Source organism: Desmodus rotundus, chromosome 8 (genome assembly GCF_022682495.2).
Source record: "Desmodus rotundus isolate HL8 chromosome 8, HLdesRot8A.1, whole genome shotgun sequence".
Taxonomy (NCBI): Eukaryota; Metazoa; Chordata; class Mammalia; order Chiroptera; family Phyllostomidae; genus Desmodus; species Desmodus rotundus.
The window spans coordinates 10,632,071-10,652,378 of NC_071394.1; the positions used below are offsets into that span (position 1 = coordinate 10,632,071).

Below are 20,308 nucleotides of genomic sequence, written 5' to 3' on the forward strand. Positions count from 1 at the left end.
TCCAGCCCTTCCCCTCCGCCGCAGAGGCTGGCCTGACAGATCCTCTTTTCAGTTTTCACTCGCCACTTGCCACACTGCGGACCCCGCAAGGGCCTGTCCATTAGTACCCCAGCGTGAGGGGAGGTGGGAGCCACCTGCAAATGAGGCAGCACAGAGGGATGGGACAGTGCCACTAGGTGGATGTCACTGTCCTGCCTCTTTCTGCAGAGTCCCTGTGGCAAGCGTCAGTCTGAAGGATATGACCATATCAGACTTTTGGGGGGGAAGGGTCGGTGGCTCTACTCTCCTTGTTTTTCCCTCCCCTGTTGACCCCCAAGTAGGCATTATACAGTTTGTATTTTGCTTGCAACTTTAATGTGCCTCTTTGTCCTTAGTTGGGAACATCTCCAGCTTGTCACAGAGGAAAGAGCCTTTTGGTTTCTGTAAACTCAGGGGTGGGTTCTTCCTCTGCCACCTGCAAGCCCTGTGGCCCTCAGCAAGGTATTATTGTCCCTACTTATAAAGTTGGGACAGGAATACCTACCTCGTGGGCCCTGCACCACTTCGTGGATGGCCCCCCAGCCCACTGTGAGCCCCTCAAGGGCAAGCCCTTGTCCTCACTGTCTTTGAAATCACTTTAATCCCATCCCAGGGTGCATTGTGCTCCCCCCAAAAGATATGTTGAAATCCTAACCCCTGCTTCCTGTGAATGTGACCTTATTTGGACATAAGGTCTTTGCAGCTGTGATCAAGTGCCGATGAGGTCATTAGGGTTGTCCCTAGTTGAGCACGACTGGGGTCTTTATAAGGAGAAATTTGGACACAGACACCGTGTCTCAGGTGAGGACAGACACACAGGGCTTGGGCTGCCTGAAGATGGAGGCAGGGCCTGGCATGATGAGTCCACAAGCCCAGGATTGTCGGCAACCCCTGGAGCTAGGGAAAGGCAAGCGGGGGTTCTTCGCTTAGGGGTTTCAGAGGAGGCCCTGCTTACCCTCGATTTCAGCCTCTAGAGCTGTGAGACGACACAATTTTGGTTGTTTTCAGCCAACTGGTTTGGAGTACTGTGTTACAGCAGCCCAGGATCCCAATACAGTTCTCAACAGACCATTGTGAATTTGAGTTTCCTGTGCCCCAGCAGGCACACTCTGGTCGTTGAGCCTCTGGGCTTTCACTTATTTCTTGCAGATCCTGCAGTTTAGGTTGCCGAGATTCTGTGCTACTTGTGTGTGTGTGTGTGTGTTTGTAAACCTTTGCTTGTTATGGGAGAAAGTGCTTACATATACCACACTGGGAAGAACTAAGATTTTTGCCATGAAGTATTTGTGCATCCCTCAGCAGCAAGGGCTGGACCTAAATTTATTTTAGCAACGAAGTGACACCTGGTGCCAGGAGGAAGCCTGAGAGGTCATTGCCCCCTTCTTTCTTCCTTGTTGAACTGGCAAGAAACAGAACCAGAGCAAAGCAGCTTTAAAAAGAAGGAAATGTATGTTCTTGCAAAACAGGAGCCTCAGATCCAGGGGGAAGAGCAGGCTGTGGGTGTGTTAATTTGGCAGCTCAGCATGGTCACTGGGGACCCAGGCTCTGTCTGTCTTTGGTCCATAGGGTGAGCCTCTTCCTAAGGCAGGTGTCCCCATGCCCATGACGATGGCTGACTGTAGCATCTGGGCAGCCTGCTTCCAGTTCACTTCCTCTGGGATCTCACTCTAAGATCAGGGACATTTACCCCAACAACTTCCTCTCCATCTGTGTCCCATCACTGCCAAAAGGAATGGAACTAGGTTGCTGGCCCAGACTAACCATTGAAGACTAATGGACCCTGGAGATGCAACCGTTGTGCTCGTCTGCACTCTCCAAATTAGCAACATTTACTCATCTTTGGTAGGCAGCATAATGGTCCCCCAAGGTGTCCATGTCCTCATTCCTGAGACTTGTGACTGTGGTACCTCACATGGCAAAGGAACTTTGCAGATGTGATTTAGTTAAGGATCTTGAGATGGGAAGATTATCCTGGTGCATCCCATATGATCCTAAGGAGGAGGAAGGAGGAGCAGAGTCAGAGAGAGAAGAGGCTACACTGCTGGTTTTGAAGATCGAGGAAGGGGCCCAGAGCCAAGGGGTGAGGGTGGCCTCTAGAGCTGGAAAAGGTCAGGAAACAGATTCCGCCCTAGAGCCTCCAGGAGGAACGGAGCCTGTCCAGTGTCTTGATTTTAGCCTGGTAAAACTGAGTTTGGACTTCCGACGACCAGGACTCTCAGATACTAAATGTGTGCTTCTTTAAATCACTGAGCGAGTGGTAATTCATCGCAGCAGCAGTAGGAAATGAACTCATCGTTGTTTCTCCAGGCTGACCTGGAATCAGTATAGACCTTTTCTAATACAATAAGAATCTCATATGCATTTTTACTTATTTTGCATCTTCTGTAGTGTGCACATAGAAGAGGCACAAATCTTTGTGGATGAAACACAAGATAAACCCAGTTCCTGGTCCCGCCTCCAGGTACAGCCGGCCTGGTGATTTGCTCTTACAGTGATTATGTTGGTTCCCTCATTCAGCACGGGTGCTGGGTGCAGGGCTCACGGAAACAAGTACAGTCTTGTCCTCACTCAGAAAGTGCTGAGCATGTCTCCACCAGCTGTTTGATTTCCACAAGTATTCTCACTGTCAAATCGGAGCTCTTCCAGATGTCTGCTCTGTCTTAGCCGCTAAAGCCTGTTTCCTCTAAAGCTTTTTCAAACCTGCTGATTTATTTTTTCAAGTTTTAGCCAGGGCCAGGAAGAACAGAAGACGTTGTTAAGCGTATCACAGAGAGAGCTATTTTTAGGGTGCTCCCCGTTGCTCAGATCAGCACTAACGCTAGGGGCTGGGCCCCAGGGCCCAAGGGGGATGTCATCTGCCCGCTCCTGCCCTCGCGCCCAGCTGGACAGAGACACTACTGTCGGGAAGTTTTCTTTGCGGTTCTTTGTTTCCTCCTCTCTGAGCGCCCCGGGCTGCAGAGGCCCCGGGCTGCAGAGGCCCCGGGCTGCAGCACACGCAGCATGTTTGGAAACTGCTTGCTCTCACACCATAGTGCAGCTGTTGCTGCGAAGCTGTGGGCTTTCCTGGGGATGATGAATAACTGGTGACCATCTATGGGAAATATCTGGGGAGGTCACAGAAATGACGAGCAGAGAAATGGGAGGCGGGAACTGAGCTCCTACGTGACCTTCTCCAACTGCAGCATGCTGTCTAGAGCAAACTGAAGCTTGGGGGACCCACAAAGCAACTGTCCATCACTTAGCTGCCTGGAGTAGCTTAGCAAGGATTGGGGCTCGAGCCCCCTGCTGCCAGTTGGGTAGTTCTAGGCTCAAGAACCAACAACTTGAGAGGGGCTGTAAAGCTCTAACACCCATACCAGTGTGTAGATACATACGTTTGGTGGTGGGTTCTCGGCTCTCGGCTCCGCCCCTTCCCATCTCCCTTTGCCTGTAACAAGTGCTGGGTGCTGAGTGGTGAAATGCATGGACTCTGGGGATGCAGCCTGGGTGGGAATCCTGCCCGCTAGCAAGGTGACCTTGAACAAAGTACCTAAGGCGCTTTTCCTGTCTGTACAGTGGGAGTGATGATAGTACCCGCACAACTAGGAGAGCTGCAAGAATCGAGCCTTTCATGAGTGCAAAGGGCGAATCCCAAGGCCCCACACGCCCCAAGCTCTGTACAAGTGACTCACCTTCCCGTGACCTCACACACGGCCCTGCAGTGTTTAGCTGCCTGCATAGTGTTCCATCCGTCCTGCGGCGGTGTTACATGGTTTATTTAACCCGCTTCCTCTAATGGGATTTTGTTTCTAGTTTTTACTCGTCTGAACAGCGTTTCAATGACTAGCCCCATAGGTAAGGGTTTGCTCTCATCCTTGATTATCTTCCCCGTTCAATTTCCCGGACCAGAATTGCTGGGTCAAGGAGGGGACGATGCTGCCCAATTTTCCTCCAGAAAAGAACTAGTTTACCAGCAGTGAATGAGTGCGCCAGTTTCCTTGCATGGCCAGGTTATTAACTTTTAATCGAATGAAGGTCCAGGAAAAATAGGAGATATTTCCCTGGGGAAAAAGTGTTCCTTGTCCTGGCTTATAAGCAATAAAAGCTTAGGAGAACCTGAAGGGAGCCCAGAGGGGCCCCAGCTCGTGGGGAAGCAGCGCCCTCTGCTGGTTTCCCCGGGTGCAGAGGTTTGAGCAGCCGTAGATGTCCATGCTGAGAGTGGGGACCTATGGCAGGAGTGAGAGGGTGTCGTTTTCCCAACTTCTAGCCATTTAAACAGTCAGCCTCAGGTGACCTTCAGTTCTTGTTCAGGTTGATTTACAGCAGGGCTTCTCAACTTGGTGGGGGGGTGCTTTTATTCCCCCAAGGAACACGTTTTGGGGTATTCCCAACTGGGGGGCTGCTGCTGACCCCTAGTAGCTAGAGGCCAGGGGTTCTGCTAAGCATCTGATGGTGCACAGGACTGTCTCCCACAAAGAAACATCTGGCCCCTACATCAGCAGAGTTAAGGTTGAGAAACCATGTTTTAGAGAATTGCTTGGAAGGTTGCTCTTTTTCAGATTCAGATAAAATACAAAACTGTTAATATATAATACCACTATTATTCCTAACATTTTTTTTTCGGTTCTGGAAACCTGTTAGTTTGGCAGAATAAAATGGAAAATAGTTGGAACAAAAACAGCACCTTGGCCTTTCTAGAAGGCGGAGGGGGGCGTATAACCCATAATAATCTCACGAGTACTAATAAGGGAGGGAATTTTTCTCCTGCTAATTTGACTTGGTTAAACCTACCATAAATTCCTGCGGCTCTCCCTTGAAGGCCTCGTCTGCTAAAAATAGTGCTTTATTTGACATTTCCCCCCTGATTTCATGAGCCCCAGTGTTTTCCTAACATTTATAATTAATTGTGCTTTCCCCTGGCAGTGCAGGATCACCATCTGTAGTTCCAACTTGCTCCTCCCTCCCCCACGCCCAAGTAAATGCTGATTCAAGCATTGTTTCTAAGAGAGGGAAGGAAGAAGGGGCCTTCAGGAGTAATCTTAGACAAGGGTGTGCCTGAAGGGAAAAGTCTGACAAGAATTTCGGGGAAATCAAGCTGCATTGCAGTTTACTTCGACATTTGCTGAGTGTGAGGACGGACCTTGTGCACTGGTGTAACCCAAACCCGTGAAAAAATACCCTATTATTTCATTGTGCCCTCGCCTCATAGTCTCTGAAATGCTTTTATGCGCCTTGAAACAATTAGCTGGAGTGGACTTACTAGCTGCTCTAAAGAATGCTAAGAGGGTTATTTTGTCAGAAGAGGAGGAAAAACAACCAGAGCTTTCCCCTAAATATCAGACAGTATTTTGGTCCTCCTCCTGGGGAAGTATTTTTCAAACCGTAGGTCACCAATGCGTGAAGTGGGCTGTAAAGTCAATTTCTGGGTGACAACCAGCATTTTAAAAAAACAGGGTAGGAAATATTAGAGGGTATTGTATATAGTAAAGGGAACTTTTGTGTTGGTGGTTTTGTAAAAATGGCATCAAACATAAATATCTACGTGTGTGTGTGTGTGTGTGAGCGTGAGCACACGCGCGTGCGTGGGGGGCAGTCTGCAAGGCAGTGGCTCCGGTTTTACAACATGATGAACTGGCGTGTGTTTAAATCCCTTCATTCTCTGTTCAGTGTCTCAATGGTTCTGACTTATCTCCCATCCTCAACGTTGCCTCTGTTGCTTTCTCAGGGGGCACCAGGGAGATCGGCTCCGCCCTCACCAGGATGTGCATGCGGCACAGAAGCATTGAAGCCAAGCTGAGGCAGTTTTCGAGGTGAGGAGCCCAGAGCACCCGGCGGCCACGTGCCGTTGCTGATTGCAGGTTAAGACGTGGTGGTGTGCGGCCTAACTCGCCGTGAGGAGCATTGGTTTCCCCGTAGCGCTTGAATCTCCGCAACCCACCTCTCGTCCCAGCCCATCACTCTGCTCATGCACGGATCACGTATTTGTCAGGCATCTGGTCTCCAAGGACACAACAGACAACCAGAGGTCTAGGCCCCTGCCCTCGTGGAGCCTGCGACCCCCCTTGAGGGTCTGCTCTGTGCTCCTGTGTGTCTCTCCTCACCCCAGGGACCCACCCCCTGCAGGTGTCTCTTGAAGAGGAGCTGTGGCAGTGGAGACTGAGGCATGCCCCACTGTCCTGTGACCCACTGCTGAGGACAGTGGGAGCTCGGAGCCCTGCACATGGTCAGCCTCTTCTCTGCGGGGAGAAACAGCAGTGACTGGCATGGGGATTCAGAGTCACCAGTGTTCGAATGAGAACGGCCATCCTTCCGAGCATATCGGCATAGTTCAGCAGTTTGCACAGTTCTGCTTTGTGGGTAGCAAGTTGTGCGAGTGGCTGCTAACGGGAAATGCCCGACCGTCTTGGCAGGGCCATCACAGCAGGGGACAGGACATAGCAGGAAGCACCTAGGCTGCAATCCTCAGCTGACTCTCAGCCCTTGTAAAATGGGGATAACAATTTCTGAAGGGTTTTTGTAAAAATGAATGAAATGTCCACACATTTACAGCAGAAAGTGCGTGGTGTAGCAGGTGATGAAATCTAGCTGCTTTCCCTTCTTCTCACACCTGGACAGTGCTCCCCAAATCACATAGGGCCTCCTCACATCGTCATCCCAGTTTATTCTCAGGCAAGGCCTGTGGCACCTCACCCTGTTTCGGTGATGAGGAGACACCACTTCACCAGCCACTGTTTATTGAACAGCTACTACGTGCCAGGTGCTGCCTTAGGTATATGGACAGAGTGGTGAATGGGACCACATACTGTTCTCACAGAGCATACACATTGAAGAAATGTCATGTGAGGTCAGGTGGGGGTAAGCGACACGAGACAGAGTTTGTGGGGTGGGGGTGGGGGTGGGTGGCCACTGCCTGACACAGGACGCTTCACTAGGGAGCCTCTCTCTGTTCAGAAGAAAGACCTGAGCAGAGACCTGGAAAAAGGAAGGGTGTGAGCCCCGCTGATGGCTGGAGAAAGTGTGCGAGGGAGGGAACTGCAGGTTGGCCCTGGTCAGAAAAGGAGGGAATCGTGCCAAGAACTTGGAGATTTCCAGGAGGCTCGGCACCAAACAGCAGTCTGAGGACACCTTCTGGGTCGTTCTCTCCAGTGCAGGCCAAGCCGTGTATGGACGTTTTCTGATTTCTCTACCACGGCTCCGTAGCGTGGGAGCGGGCAGTTTTCTCCTGTTGTAGACCAAAGGCTTTGGTTGCCTGGCTCGCATGATTCCTCCATGTGGGGAGCCGCCTCTCCATGGGTGTATGGGGTCTGCTTGGGAGACAGCACAAAATGAAGGGGTGTACCTGGAGATACCTTCACCTCTGATCCTGGGGCTGGCGGTCTGGCTTCTCTTTCTCAGGGCTGCCCACAATTAGCCCACGATCATGACCTAGAATCCTGAATGTGCATCAGAATCCCTTGGGTCTTTTTAAAAATAGTAATGTGGGGGCCTCATCCTCAAAGTTTCTACAAGCTGTGGGGGAGGCCCAGGTCACTTCACCTTTTTAAAGCTCTCCAGGTGCTCCTGTCGTGCAGCCAGAGGGGCCCCACTTGTGTGGCACCCCGCTTGCTAATAAAAGCTTTGACTAGAACGGGGATGAGAGGCGCGGTCACTTCCATCGGTCACGCTTACCGCTTCTTAACAGTCTCTGCAAAGCGTCCTGAAAATGAGGTGGTTGCAACATTGGGGATTTGGATGTGAACTTGGGGTTAGTACGCTGCCTTGTCTTGCTTCAGAGCATCGTGATTTTGATATGTTTTGACAACCAAGTGTAAATCTTTACAACACAGCTATATCTGTTTAATTTCTCCTTTTCTTCCTCTTTTGGTAAAAGCGCTTTAATCGATTGTCTGATAAACCCACTTCAAGAACAGATGGAAGAATGGAAGAAGGTGGCCAACCAGTTGGATAAAGACCATGCCAAAGGTATGCTGTCTGAGACGTATCCAGAAAACGCTGCGGGCTGTGCCTCAGGCCCCCACCTGCCTCACTGGCATCCCCAGGGCCCGCTCTGTCCCTGCTTCTCCTGCAGGCCTTTCAGTGTTGGAGGATAAGGAGTAGAGAGTGGCCTGCGGCAGGGCTCAGTGCCGGTGTTGTGGCATGAACATCCTCAGCCACTGCTGGCCTTCGCTCGGTGGCATTCGGTGTGAGCACCTGAGTGAAGGAAAGTGAATGCAATGCCAGGCTTCACTGCCAAAGATTCACACTTAAGGCATTGCAGCACATACTGAAAACTAAACCTTTGATGATATGAGCTAACCTTGGGTCTCCTGCCCCCAAATGACCATGTCCGTGCCTCATGGTGCCAGGGGCTCCAGGGACAGAGTGGTCCAGACAGACACCACCCCTGCTGGTCTTCCCAGGGCTGCAGGGCGGAGGTGCTGGCGGTGTGGAAGGGGCAGGACACGTTGCTCCAGGATCGCACACCTGCAGTGAGTTCTGGGGAAGGGAAGAAGCCTGGAAAGGAAGGGTTTGCTAACAGACCATTTGAAGAGCATTTAAATGAGAGCCCTGTGGGCTTAGGGTGGGGAAGAGAAACGACGGGAATAACTGTGAGGGAACTAGCCGAGTTTGCAATCATTCCAACAGGAGGGCAGCAGAGGAGAGAAGTGACAGTCACTTTAGATGTCCACGTCTGGGCGATGGCGATACCAGCCACAGACGTGGGGACGTCTGGGAGTGGGTGTGGACTGCTGGGACAGAGGCGGGAGGGCTGTGCTGGCCGTGGTGCGTGTGGGCTGCCCTCCTGGCGGCCGGCAGGGTCTGGCCCTGGTGTTCATGTGAAGGAGAGGCAGCTGGGTCTCTCTCCATTCCCCCCCTTCCCGCCCCCGGGGTCTCATTTCTGCTGCTGCTGTCTGAGGTTCTCTTGCCCGAATTGTGACATCTGGCCAGCATCTTGCCGCGTGGGTCCCTCTTCAGGAGACTTAGGCCTTAGAGAAGTAGAGCACGTTGAAAGTATGTCCAGATACCTGAGCTGAGAAGTGGTAACCTTCATTTTTAGGGAAGTATTCCCAATCGACGCCTTTCCTGGAAGCTGGTCTGAATGAACAGTGCTGGGGAAACCGCGGGGCCTGTTGCAGATTGTCGCGTTAATAACACCGCTGCTCGAAAACTGTCGTGTTTGTTCTGTCGTAGTTTTTGCTTCCTGTGATGAAAGGAAAGGTGGTCCCCCAAATATCTTCTGTTGAGCAAAACGGTAAATGATTCAACATTCTGCTTTCTCTTAGAGTATAAAAAAGCTCGTCAAGAGATAAAGAAGAAGTCCTCGGATACACTGAAACTGCAGAAGAAAGCAAAAAAAGGTAACTTGACGAGTTCTGCGGGTAATAGCGTTACTTTGGGGAAAAGAACATGTGCTTGACCTGTCTTTGAAGCAGAAAGTGCTCGATGCAGACCTCCTTACCTGTGACGGCCCTGGAGAGCAGATAGGCACGAAAAGATTCCATCTGAGTTCAAGTTCTCAGTGCAGGCTGTCTAATAATTTGAGGCCCTTGCAGAGTTGCGCTTGACTTGTTTCCTCCCCCCACCTTTGTCTCCAAGATCTGACAGTTGTCATGCCTATTGTACGTTATAATGAAACCTATAAATTTCCTGGAAGCCTTGGGATCATGCACAAAAGCCTTTATGCAAATGTTCTATTCTAATTATTACAGAAATTATGTCATTTTCTCCATCTTTCACAGCCTATAATCTCCGAAACCCTTTATTAAGTCTTGTGAGAGGGTGAGAAATGGCTGCCATGGGAGCCAGGCATCATTGCTAAAAGGGAGATTTTTCTTGGTGTTCACGAGGGCGGGCGCTCCGGAAGGAAGGGCGGACCAGTGCGAGGGGCCCTCGGCCCGCCTCCCGGCCTGTCATCATCCACACACCAGTTCTCTGTCAGATCCGTGACCTCGTGTTGCTCTTCCCGCACGGACTGGGAGTTGTAGGAGGAGGAGCTAGCTACATGCACTTTGCAAGCATTGGTAACATTTTATCAAGACCTAAAATGTAAGGACTCTGTCTTGAACTTGAAAAGGTGACCAGTTCTTCTTGACACCAAGTTTTTCAATTTGCTGCTTCACAACTTTTTCCCATCAGGCTGCCCCGTGGGGAAAGTTTAGCATTTATTTAGGACAGTGATCTTTTGAGTTAGAAATCCCAAAACCAATGTCATTTTTCCTAAACAAGCAGTTGTGGTTTTTTTTGGGGTTTTTTTTTGGAAACAAAATGTACTTGGAGAGGTGGGATGGTTTGGTGGAAGAGAGGTGAGGACAAAGGTGTGATATTTCTAAACAATGCCCTCCTAGTTGTTACTTCAAGACAAAGGCAGCAAAAGGGTCACCCATGGTCAGATTTTCTGTTCGTATCGGCCCCAGTTGTTGCTTTTAGCTGTGTTTTCCAGCCTCGGTGCTTCTCAAAATTACCTTCTGGCCCACTAGGGCACTTAGGAGCAAGTGTTTGACAAATAAAAGGGTCTGTGGCCAGTAGCATTTTATTTAGCAAGTCTGGAGGTGGACGTTTGTAAATCATACCGCCACCCTCTTCCACTGAGTCTGAGGTTCCATGGGAGGGCAGGCTGCCCCAAGGTTCGGAGTTGGTCTCCACCTCACTGGCAACTGGGCAGCTTTGAGATAAGAGAGAGTATGGGTTTGGAGGGAGGGTCCAGGGGAGACGTTTGTAGCTTGGGAAAGGTTTGGGAGTTTGGTGAAAAGGATGAGATAAGGAAAAGTAGCTAGTTTCCCTTTGCTCTTCCACACTTCTCTTTTCAGGGGCCTTAAGTTCTTGGCTTCAGCGATAATCCTTTTATCTGAATTCTGTACAGAGGCTGAAACAGTCCTGTCTTTTGCTCAAAGTCACTGGCATTGTCCAATTAGTGGAATTTGGACCTCCAGGGGAAGGCTGATAGGTCGAAGGCAGTGCAGCAGGAAAGGAAGTTTCTGGAGATTAGATTTGCCCAGCACTGGCTCAGGAGGACGCCTGGGGAGGACGATGGGCTTCCCTCCCAGGCGCCAGATAGGAGGGCTGCCGGGCTGTGCAGCATGAAGTGGTGCTCTGGCCCTGAGACTTGGGAATAACTGGCGTTTAGTTGTGAGGCTTCCCGGGGTACTTGGGCCTGAAGGCTGAGAGAATGGAGGCTGTGATCTGAAGCGTCCGCCTTTTCCGTTCCAACCACGTATCTGAAGGTCTCAGGCTCCATATCCTCTCCAGACCAGGCGGCTGTGAAGGGGGACTGAGCCAAGTCAGTCACTTGGAATGTTCTGGATGATTTTCTGCTTACTCCAGAAAACATTTTTTTCATGTCTTTCCTTTATTTTTTTTTTTTTAAAAACAACCCTTTTTTCTAAAATATATAAGTACGTTTTTTTTTTTGTTTTTGTCTTTTACCAAGTGTTCATATTTGTGTATTTCCGGGGTGAATGGAACCTTCTGGAAGAGACCAGAGTCATCATTCTGAGTGCCTGTTTGAGATGGAGTGCTCTGGATGGCCCAAGAACGGGCTGGAACTGGTGCAAGCTAAGGGTCCGGAGAAATCTGGTTATTTGAGGCTTCCAGTTGATTTGGGTCTGGTTAGCTGAAGTGTCCCTTTGGTCTAGAAGCCTCTCCACCTGTTACATCTCCCGAGAGGTAGCTTCCCAAGTGTCCATAGTTGCTGGGAGATGTACACCCTGTATTAGGACAGGCAGATGTTTGGATACACTCTTTTTTGTCCTGACGGAACTGAATCTGAGTTATACAGCCAAAGCATCACTTCCCTTTCCCTCTCTTTTCAGGAGAGTATCAAGTAGCTTTCTGCCATGCCTTTTTCAAAATCCGTGATCTTTGACCTAAAAATTCTTCCAATTCTCCTTTTCAAAATTCCAGATGCCCGGTGACCTTAGTCGCGGTCTGAGCCCTGCCCTCAACACAGGCAGACACGTGTGGGACGTAATTTTTGTGACTAATTCACCCTGATTCTGCAGATGTCAGCTGTGGTCACACTCTTTATTGGACTTTTTTATCCCCTGTAATATAGAGAGCTGTCATTTTTAATGTATAGATATTTAAATACTACCATCAAAAACACTTTTACTTTTTTTTGTTTGTTTTTGGTTAGACTTTATCTCAAAATCATTTTGAAACAACTTGGCATGTGCTCCAGCTTGGGCCTGAAGGCTGAGAGGCGTGGGTGAAGGGGTCTCTTTTCGTGGAAGTCAGGTTCATTGAACAGTTACAGGGAGTAAATACGAGGTAGGGAGTTGGGGGCTGGAGAGACTGTCTTCACCTTCCAAGAAGTTTCAGGCTAGTGCCCAGGACCAGGGGCACAGGGCAGAGCCAGCCGGCTGACAGGTGAGGGGACAAGACAGGCAGCAGGCAGGTGGGCAGTGGTGTGGGGCACCTGACCCGGTAGCCCCCGTCTCTGCATGGCATCTCTTGAGCCCTGTCCCTGGTGCTTGATGTCAGCTGAAGGCCTTTAGGCTCCTGGAGTTGGCCATAACCCGTCTGAGGAAATAAGGGGGAATTGGGTGTGAGAAACAGATTCCCTGTGTTTGCCACTGTACTGGACAAAGTCAGCAGCCCTATTTCTCAGTGAACTCCCATGTTATTGTTAACTTAAATTTAAAAAGTTAATTTGATGAAGCCTCTGTTTCAATCTGTAATGACTAAAATTTTATCAGGGACTCTTCTTTGAGAGACCTGGAACATTTTAATACGTTAACCCTCAGGCCTGACATTGAAATAGTTGAATCTATCATTTTCCACAAGAGGCTGTAAAGTTAATATTATAAACCCACTAAACAGACTTACTGAGTTCTAGCATATTATTTGCCTTTATACTAAAACTTTAAATTCTTTAATCATTTTTTTCATTTCTACCCCAGTTAAACTTTGTATCCTAGGTTTTTCTAGTTGCTCTTCAAGTTACAGTGTTACCTTTGAAGGGGTTTTTTGGTAAAGCATCGAAATTGACTTCTTTGGGGAATGTATTCTTCATCTCTCTTTAAAAAAAAAAACAAAAAAAAACCCCTTGCTATATTGCCTAAGGGCGATGATTCCTAACTGGGAAGATTTAGATGAAAAGGAGAGAATTAGCCACTCAGGAAGTGAGCGTGGCTGTGCAGCTCTCAGGAGAGGGGGGGTTAACCGCCCCCTGTGCAGTGCCGTGGCTGCCGTGGACTGTGTAACCCGTGAAAGGAAGGTAAGACTGCTGCTCGAATACCAGTTTGACTTTATTATTTTCCTTTTTGTGTCAATTGTGTGTCCTGCACTTTCTCACCACGCGTGCCCCGCCAGTGGAAGCTCTCGGTAAGTCTACCATCCGAATCTCTGGTGGCTGGTCACGGTGTGGTCCTTGCTGTGGGCTTTCCTTGGTTGTCCAGACCTGCGTTAATGCCCCAAGTTTTCCCACCAGCTCAGAACAATCAATGGTGCTTACTTAATTTTCCCTGACTTTAAAAAATTTGTGTGTGCATTTCGATCACTTTCTTCCTTCAATGATTGGTGCTTTAACGGGTTAGCACGATACTGTGAGAGCCTTCACGTCATTGTAATCCAGTATTTGACTCATGGAAAGAAGAAATACAGAGTGATTTAAACCCCCTCTCCCCAGGAGATAAATATATTCATACATACATACATATATACCTAAGAATATATATGTGTCTGTGTTTATATCACAAATAAAACCTACAGAGCTACACTGAATAACTCCCCCCAAAATAATTCCCAAATCAGATTTGATTGTATTAAGCTTCAAAATATCTTTAACTTGTTGAAAAGAACCATAGAGTTCTTTTCAAAACCAAGAATTCATTAAAAAAAAAAAATCAAAACCACAGTATTTCTTATTTCAATAGAGTTTGTGAAATGGTTCACTTCAAAGGTACTGGATCTTCAAGTTCAATAATCAAAATGATTCTTCTGGACAGAATGTTGAACCTCATTCTGTGGGTGATTTCGCTACTGAACCTTCAAGTTGTGTCTGGTGTCTCGTGGCTGTCCCCCATCTCGGACAGGCCTGTCTGTGAGGGGCCCGTGCGGTGGGCTGGCCTGGGTGTACCCGAGTGTCTGTGAGCGTTCGCACTGGGCAGCTCCCAGGGGCTGTCTGAATTGGCTTCCGTCATCGACAGGGAACCCGAGCCACACAGGTCTCCCCTCACCCGTGGGGCCAGGGTGGTCGCTGTCATGGGAACACAGCTGTGCCCCGACTTCTCCTCACGGAGACATTAGGCTAGCTAGTGGTTCCCCAACTTTAAAAGTGACGATCCTCTCCAGCCCTCAGTGTCGTGTGTGTGACACAGCTCGAGCAGTGTTTGGGGTACCTTTGAAGGAAGGTGAGGCAGCCACCGTTTTTGCTCATCGGGATGAAATTCATACCACATCCCACGCGCCATTTCGAAGTGTGTTTGTCACTGGCTGTTAGTACCTTCACAGTGTTGTGCGGCCATCACCGCCCTCTAGTCTCGGAGCATTTGTATCACCCCCAAAAGACACCCCCTGCCTTTTAAGCAGTTGCCCCCCCCTTCTTTCCTGTTCCCAGCCCCATTGCCAAGGGCAGCACAAGACCCGACACATGTGCAAATGGCTTTTCTCTTCCCCTGGGTGCAGGACTAGGCACAGGTGAGTAGGGCCCTGATCATGGCCTTTCTGTCACATTAAAGACTTGACTTTTAGGGCTGTGTTGAAGCCCTTGAAGACTTCTTGGCTTCTAGAAAATTCTGCCGTGACAGTGTATATTTGGATTTGATTGTGGCTCTGCTGGATAGCTTGTTAGCAAGTGGCGTTTTTTCAGGGGAGAGATGACAGTGGCCAGGGAACAGGGATGGAGAGGCGAACGGGTTCGCAGCTGTTGAGAAGAGTGAGTGAGAGAAGGAGTTGAAGGGGCCACGGGTTCCTGGACCAGGTGACCGGGTGGAAGATGGTAGAATGTTTCCTCAACTGCAGAGGACGGACCTCCTCAGCGACCTGCAGCTTCTCCGTCTGAGACGCAGCGTGGCGAGCCCCAGGTCGGCACGGGATGGCTTCTGGCTGGTCTCCGTGCTGTCTCATCCTGCTCTTTGCTTGGGTGAGCAGCTGATTGCTCAGGACCAGCAAATCTTCATGATGAGGAACCCCTTCCTTTAGTGAAAGGGTGATGGGCTCTTTCAAATTTCTGTACATCAAAGAGGACCTCGAACTGAATACTCTTTTAAAAAGAAAAACCCACTGTGCCCTGTACCCTCCCCTGCTGAGGCGCCCAGGGTAAGGAGGACAACTTCAGGGACGCTGTGTGGCCACTGGTGACACCTGACACTTACCCAGTGCTCACCACACGCTCGGCACCGGGCTGAACGCTTCATAGGAGTGAGTTCGTTGGTCCGCGACAGCCACGCGAGCTAGGGACTGGGCGTCAGCCACGGCTCACAGATGAGTGGGAGCTGAGGCACAGCACGATGCCAGATACCAGGAGTTGAGTTTGAAGATTTTTAAGTCAGAAAGCCTCCGCTCTGTCTCGCTTTTATTCCTGCTTGTTTGGGGAATCAGTGAAGAATGGTTGCAGGATATTAGAGTAGGAAGAGAATATAGAGGCAGGAGGAGAGCTGCCTTTTGGTTGGAAAGGGAGTTTTTCGCTCCAAATTCTACTCTCCAGTCCCGCCTTGCATGTCCCTTTCTGTATCTACGTCCTGTATTTCAGTATTTATATTCCATATCTCACTGACTTCAGGGTGCCGTCAGTTGTAAGGTGCACCGTCATTTTCTAAACCACGAAAAAAGAAAACCCTGCCGATTAAGCTATGATGACACGCCATCGGTCGTAGGACACACCTTGATTTGTGAGGTGCAAAAATGTGAAAGAGTGGGCATGTTAGAGTGACGTACGGTATTTGTATCGGGCAGGTGGGAGTCATTTTGTGAGGTTCCTGCATCTTCCTCATACATCTGGTCGGGAAAGGAAATGACTTTGGATGTTTTTCTGACATCCAAAGCGACCTTGGCCCAGTGTGTCCTGGGTTTGTCCTCCGCTGGGAAGCCCTTAGCCTGAGAACGGCGCCCGTGGTCCAGGCTCGGGCTCAGGTGTGGACTGCAGGGTGTGGGGCGAGGCTGGGAGGTTCCGGGTCACACTCACCACACCTGACTGGCTTTTCATCGCCTTGTCACGGATGGACGTAGAACATTTAGCCCCTGACAGCTCACTCCCGGGGTTTATGTTTGCTGTGAGCCCGAGGTGGGGCTTGTGGACGAGAAAGAACTACAGCTGCGGTCTGGTCTGCCGTTGCTAGCTCAGTGGCCCTGGGCAAGCCGCTTTCCCTCCCTCTGTCCAAAGGGGGCGTTAATTGCTGCCTTGTTCACGTATGTAAAGGTTAAAGGAAAAAAGTGTAAATGAAGAAAAAAAGTGTAAGGGAAGAAATGAGACCTTCATTTCGTTCCAGAAAGTTTTGTAAACTTTCCCTTACAAAACTCAATTTAAAAAGAAACCAAGCCCTTGTCCTTTAAGGGAGTACTTTGGCTGAGACACGTGCCCTTGATACCCCAGGAGCGTTTTCTGTATAAAAGAATAACCATATGACTTCCCCTGTGGGAGCAAAGGGCACCTGGCCTTTGTCCATCAGAGTTCTCCAGTGTGAGGCCTAGAAACAGAGAGGGGAAAAAGCGCTCCAGACTGAGATGACTTAGATTGTACAAAAAAGGTCATGAATAATTTTTTGCTCAGGAATTTTATCTGGAAAGCCCATTTAAGGCGCCCCTCCCTTCTTTTGGCTGCTTGGCCGTCCTGGAATTTGCCAGTTTTACGGTGTTAGGCCGTTTAAGGCCATCGTGGTTGCAGGCCAGTGAGCAAACACAGATGAAGTGATTCAATCAGTGCCTCATCCACTTGCAGACACCTGCGTACCTGTATCCAGGCAGGTGCGCTGGGTGAGAAGGTACAGTGCTGGGCAGAAACATGCGTGGGGCTTCCAATCAGTAGGGGAGACTGACATCACTCAGAAAAGTCAAAAAATAAAGATGAAATTAGTACCAGGGAGTGTCCTGAAGCATGTGTATAGGGAGCTTCTAGCTCAAGTGACAGAATCCTAATCTCGAGAGAGAGTTTGGGTAGGGCTTGGCTGACGGATGGAGACCTGCAGGAGGAACAGACTAGGCAGGTGGGGAGGAGGGAGAGCGACTGGAAGGTGGGGAAAGCAGAGGAGGGGAGGAGAGGGAGGGGCCCAGCAGCTTGAGGCTGTGAGCGGATGGGCTGACCCATGCAAGCCCTGCAGGGCAGGCCATGTGAAGGGCATTGGACTTTTCTGGAAAGAAACAGGAGCTGTGACAAGAAGTGATAATACTTGCATTTTGAAAGCACTTCGGGGCTGCTGATCTAAATGCAATTTGGGTGACATATTAGGGGCCCTTACAGCTGTCCAGGTGAGAGAGCAAGATGGCCCAGTGAGAGTGGCGATATCAGAGGGGAAGTGAGGGGGCAGAGGAGAGTCACGTGGGAGCTGGAGTGGCCGGGACTCGTGTGGAGGTATTGGTGAGGGCCGTCTCTGTGACGTCGCACGCCGGAGGGAGGTGAATGGGCACCTGTGTGGTGCAGCTCTGACTTTGGGGCCTGAAGAGAGTGGCACTTCTTAAAGCCAGCGCATCCAGTGGGGCCACGGAATAATTTCCTCCGCGGTTTTTTTAATAAATATGACTATATGTTGTGTTAGCGAATTTAAGAAATAAACATTGTGTTTTTTGGTTATGATTATCCTGAGTGGAAATGTACTCACTGTAACTGTAATTATAGCAATCTTTACAGATTATACTTATTTTAGAATGCCACAATTTGAAAAGCCCTTTAATTATAACACAATACATATTTAAGATAAGTTTGCTATAATTATAGAATAATTTATGTTTACGAGATTAGACTAGGTTCTAGTCACTTTGCTTTTCTGCGTAAGTATATTTTTAAAAGTCAGTGTCATTAATTACACATAGACATGTGCCTTGTAACTTGTGACAGGAAGTAAAATACACATCTTTCCAATTTCTTAGAGTCTGACAGTAAGAGAAATTGCTCCTATAATCAAAGCACACCCAAGCTGGTTTCGACAGGCATTATGCATTGTTCTCCACCCTCTCCCCCAACTTCCCTCCCCCTCCCCCACTGAAGTTCAGCGCGTCAGACCTGGTCCGCAGCCCTCCGTGGACTGTAGGTGAGGACATCACAGACGAGGCTGGGAGACCTACAGAAGGCCCGAGACGGGCCACGCTGTTGTGCAGGTTGCACAAGAGCTGGGCCTGTGTCATGTACACACTGGGTGTACGTGGAGTCAGGTGCACAAGCCTTACAATTCTAGGTGGTGACGACCCAGGCTCTCCTCCTGGCGCTGTGTCTGTGGGACAGTGTGCGTCCTCAAGAGGGAGCCCAAGTCCGCCAGCAGGCCCCTGGAGAGTGCTCAGCTGGGCTTCCTGTCCACTAGAAACGCGGGAAGCCCATGGTCTGGAGGCCAGGTCGTGTGTGGGGATGGCTTTCCTGCCTCCTGGTGGGAAAAACTGAAGCAATGGCGGAGATGCTGTGGGAACTGGTGGAATTATCCTGAGGGGTAGATGGTGACAAATAGAGGAGTGGGTGAGTGGGTGACCTTCAGCATGTGTGGAAACTTCTCAACGAGCAGATTCTTACGTGATGACATTGTCGGGTAGCGATTCAGTACTGCGTATTGTCGTACCCACCCTGCGTGTGTGCTCCCCTGATGAGTGTCTCTCTCTCTCTCTCTCTCTCTCACACACACACACACACACACAGCACGTTCGCTGTACTTTACAGGCCAGCTAAGGCATTTCCAGGGGTGGCTTCTGACGGCATGTGAGTCTCCCTTTATGTGCTAACTCAGAACTTAACCGCTGCCTCACAAATGAGTTAAAAGCCAACGACATCTTCTATTGGGACATTCTTGAAGCCTGATCTCTTGCTCCAAATTCAGCCTTCTCATCTACTTTATGAGAGAAAATACAGATTATTTTCCTCCACTCAAGGCAATTTTCCCTGACCCTTTTGTTTTTTCAAACCAAACACTGCATTGCATTTAAAGTTCCCTGTGTCATTCGTCAGAGGGGTACGTGGTGACTGGTCAGGAGCCTCCCTGGGAGGGTAGTGGTATTCATTCCTAGACTTGACGTAGTGGGCTGAGGGCACTGAGTCCAGGGACGGAGGGATTGGGCTGCCTGGGCTCGGCCCCCGCTCACTGCCTGTCCCCTGAATGACCCTGGACAAGTCCTCACCTTCTCTAGGCCCCGCCTCCACCAAAGTACCAGCAGGTGCGCTTGCCCAACTCCTCAGGCCACCCCTGTTGCTGATATTCTGTGTTTAAAATGGTCAAGCATTTGTTGAGCACTTGTACGCACACACGCCGTTGTACCATGGGCTGGGAGAGGCCGAGAGCCTGCCCTGCGAAGTTGTTCCTTTTTCTGTTTTGTCGACTTTATCTGGGTGACACTGGTTAACAAAAATACATAGGTTTCAGGTGTAGCGTTCTATCACGTCATCTGTGTATTATGTGGTGTGCTCTCCACCCCAAGTCAAGTCTCCTTCCATCACCGTGAAGAAGTTTAGAAACCCTTTCTCTGGGTTGGAGATAGGGGAAGCCCCTGCTTGGGGGCCCAGTGTGGAAGCACCCCCAGGTGGTCGCCCTCTTGTTCCCACTACAGGTCAGATTACAGTAGCGACCCCCCTGCCCCCCAGGGCCTGTTTGTCCAGTTAGTCCTCTAGAGCAGCAAGCGTTTTCTCTGAAGGGTCAGATTGTAAAGTCTTTGTCACAGAGCTTCCACCCTGCAGTGGTAGCAATGTGGGCGTAGCCAGTATGTAAATGATGGGGCGTGGCTATGTTCTGATAACACTTCATTTATAAAGATGGTTGGCCACCCAAGCTCTAGAACTGCTTAAAAGGTTAACACCCCGTCTTAAACTCTATAAATGGTTGCTCCATGCTGTGGTCTGTGGACCTCCTGGCACAGGGCCCCCTGCTCAGCTGTGACACCCCCTTCAGTTTTGCACCAGCAGAGACCTGACTGTAGGTCTTTTTATTACTACGCTTGTTTGACAGGGAGGGCTTTCGGGACTCTCCACTGGGGAGTTCAGCTGACTGCCAGGGAGTCCCAGGGGCCCCCGGAGCCAGGAGAGCTGGTGCCTGCCGCCCTTACCTTCAGGGAGAGGCACTTCTGTGTAGACAGAGGCTCTTTGATTGAGGCGGACCCAGCAAAGCCAGCTTGTGCCCAATTTTGGAAACATCCACAGGCCCTCACCTGTTTATCCCTTAGCCTCTTCAGAATGTTCCAAGAGGAAAGAATACCATCTGGCTGCCAT

General features: G+C 49.8%; 1 protein-coding gene across 10 annotated transcripts in view; it reads left to right on the top strand.

Annotated features, from left to right (window-relative positions):
- The window catches only part of MTSS1 (MTSS I-BAR domain containing 1), a 138,397-nt gene that overhangs the window by 104,562 nt on the left and 13,527 nt on the right, over nt 1-20,308 (top strand). For 5 of the 10 annotated variants that reach the window (XM_045204854.3, XM_045204850.3, XM_045204852.3 and 2 more), the window contains exons 4-7: nt 5,723-5,807; nt 7,868-7,959; nt 9,261-9,335; nt 13,288-13,299. The exons of 1 other annotated variant lie outside the window; for it this stretch is intronic. In XM_045204854.3, coding sequence (XP_045060789.2) covers nt 5,723-5,807; nt 7,868-7,959; nt 9,261-9,335; nt 13,288-13,299 — 264 coding nt within the window. The remainder of the gene's footprint in view (nt 1-5,722; nt 5,808-7,867; nt 7,960-9,260; nt 9,336-13,287; nt 13,300-20,308) is intronic. 4 more of the 10 variants (XM_024572131.4, XM_045204851.3, XM_045204853.3 and 1 more) reach the window with 1 other exon arrangement.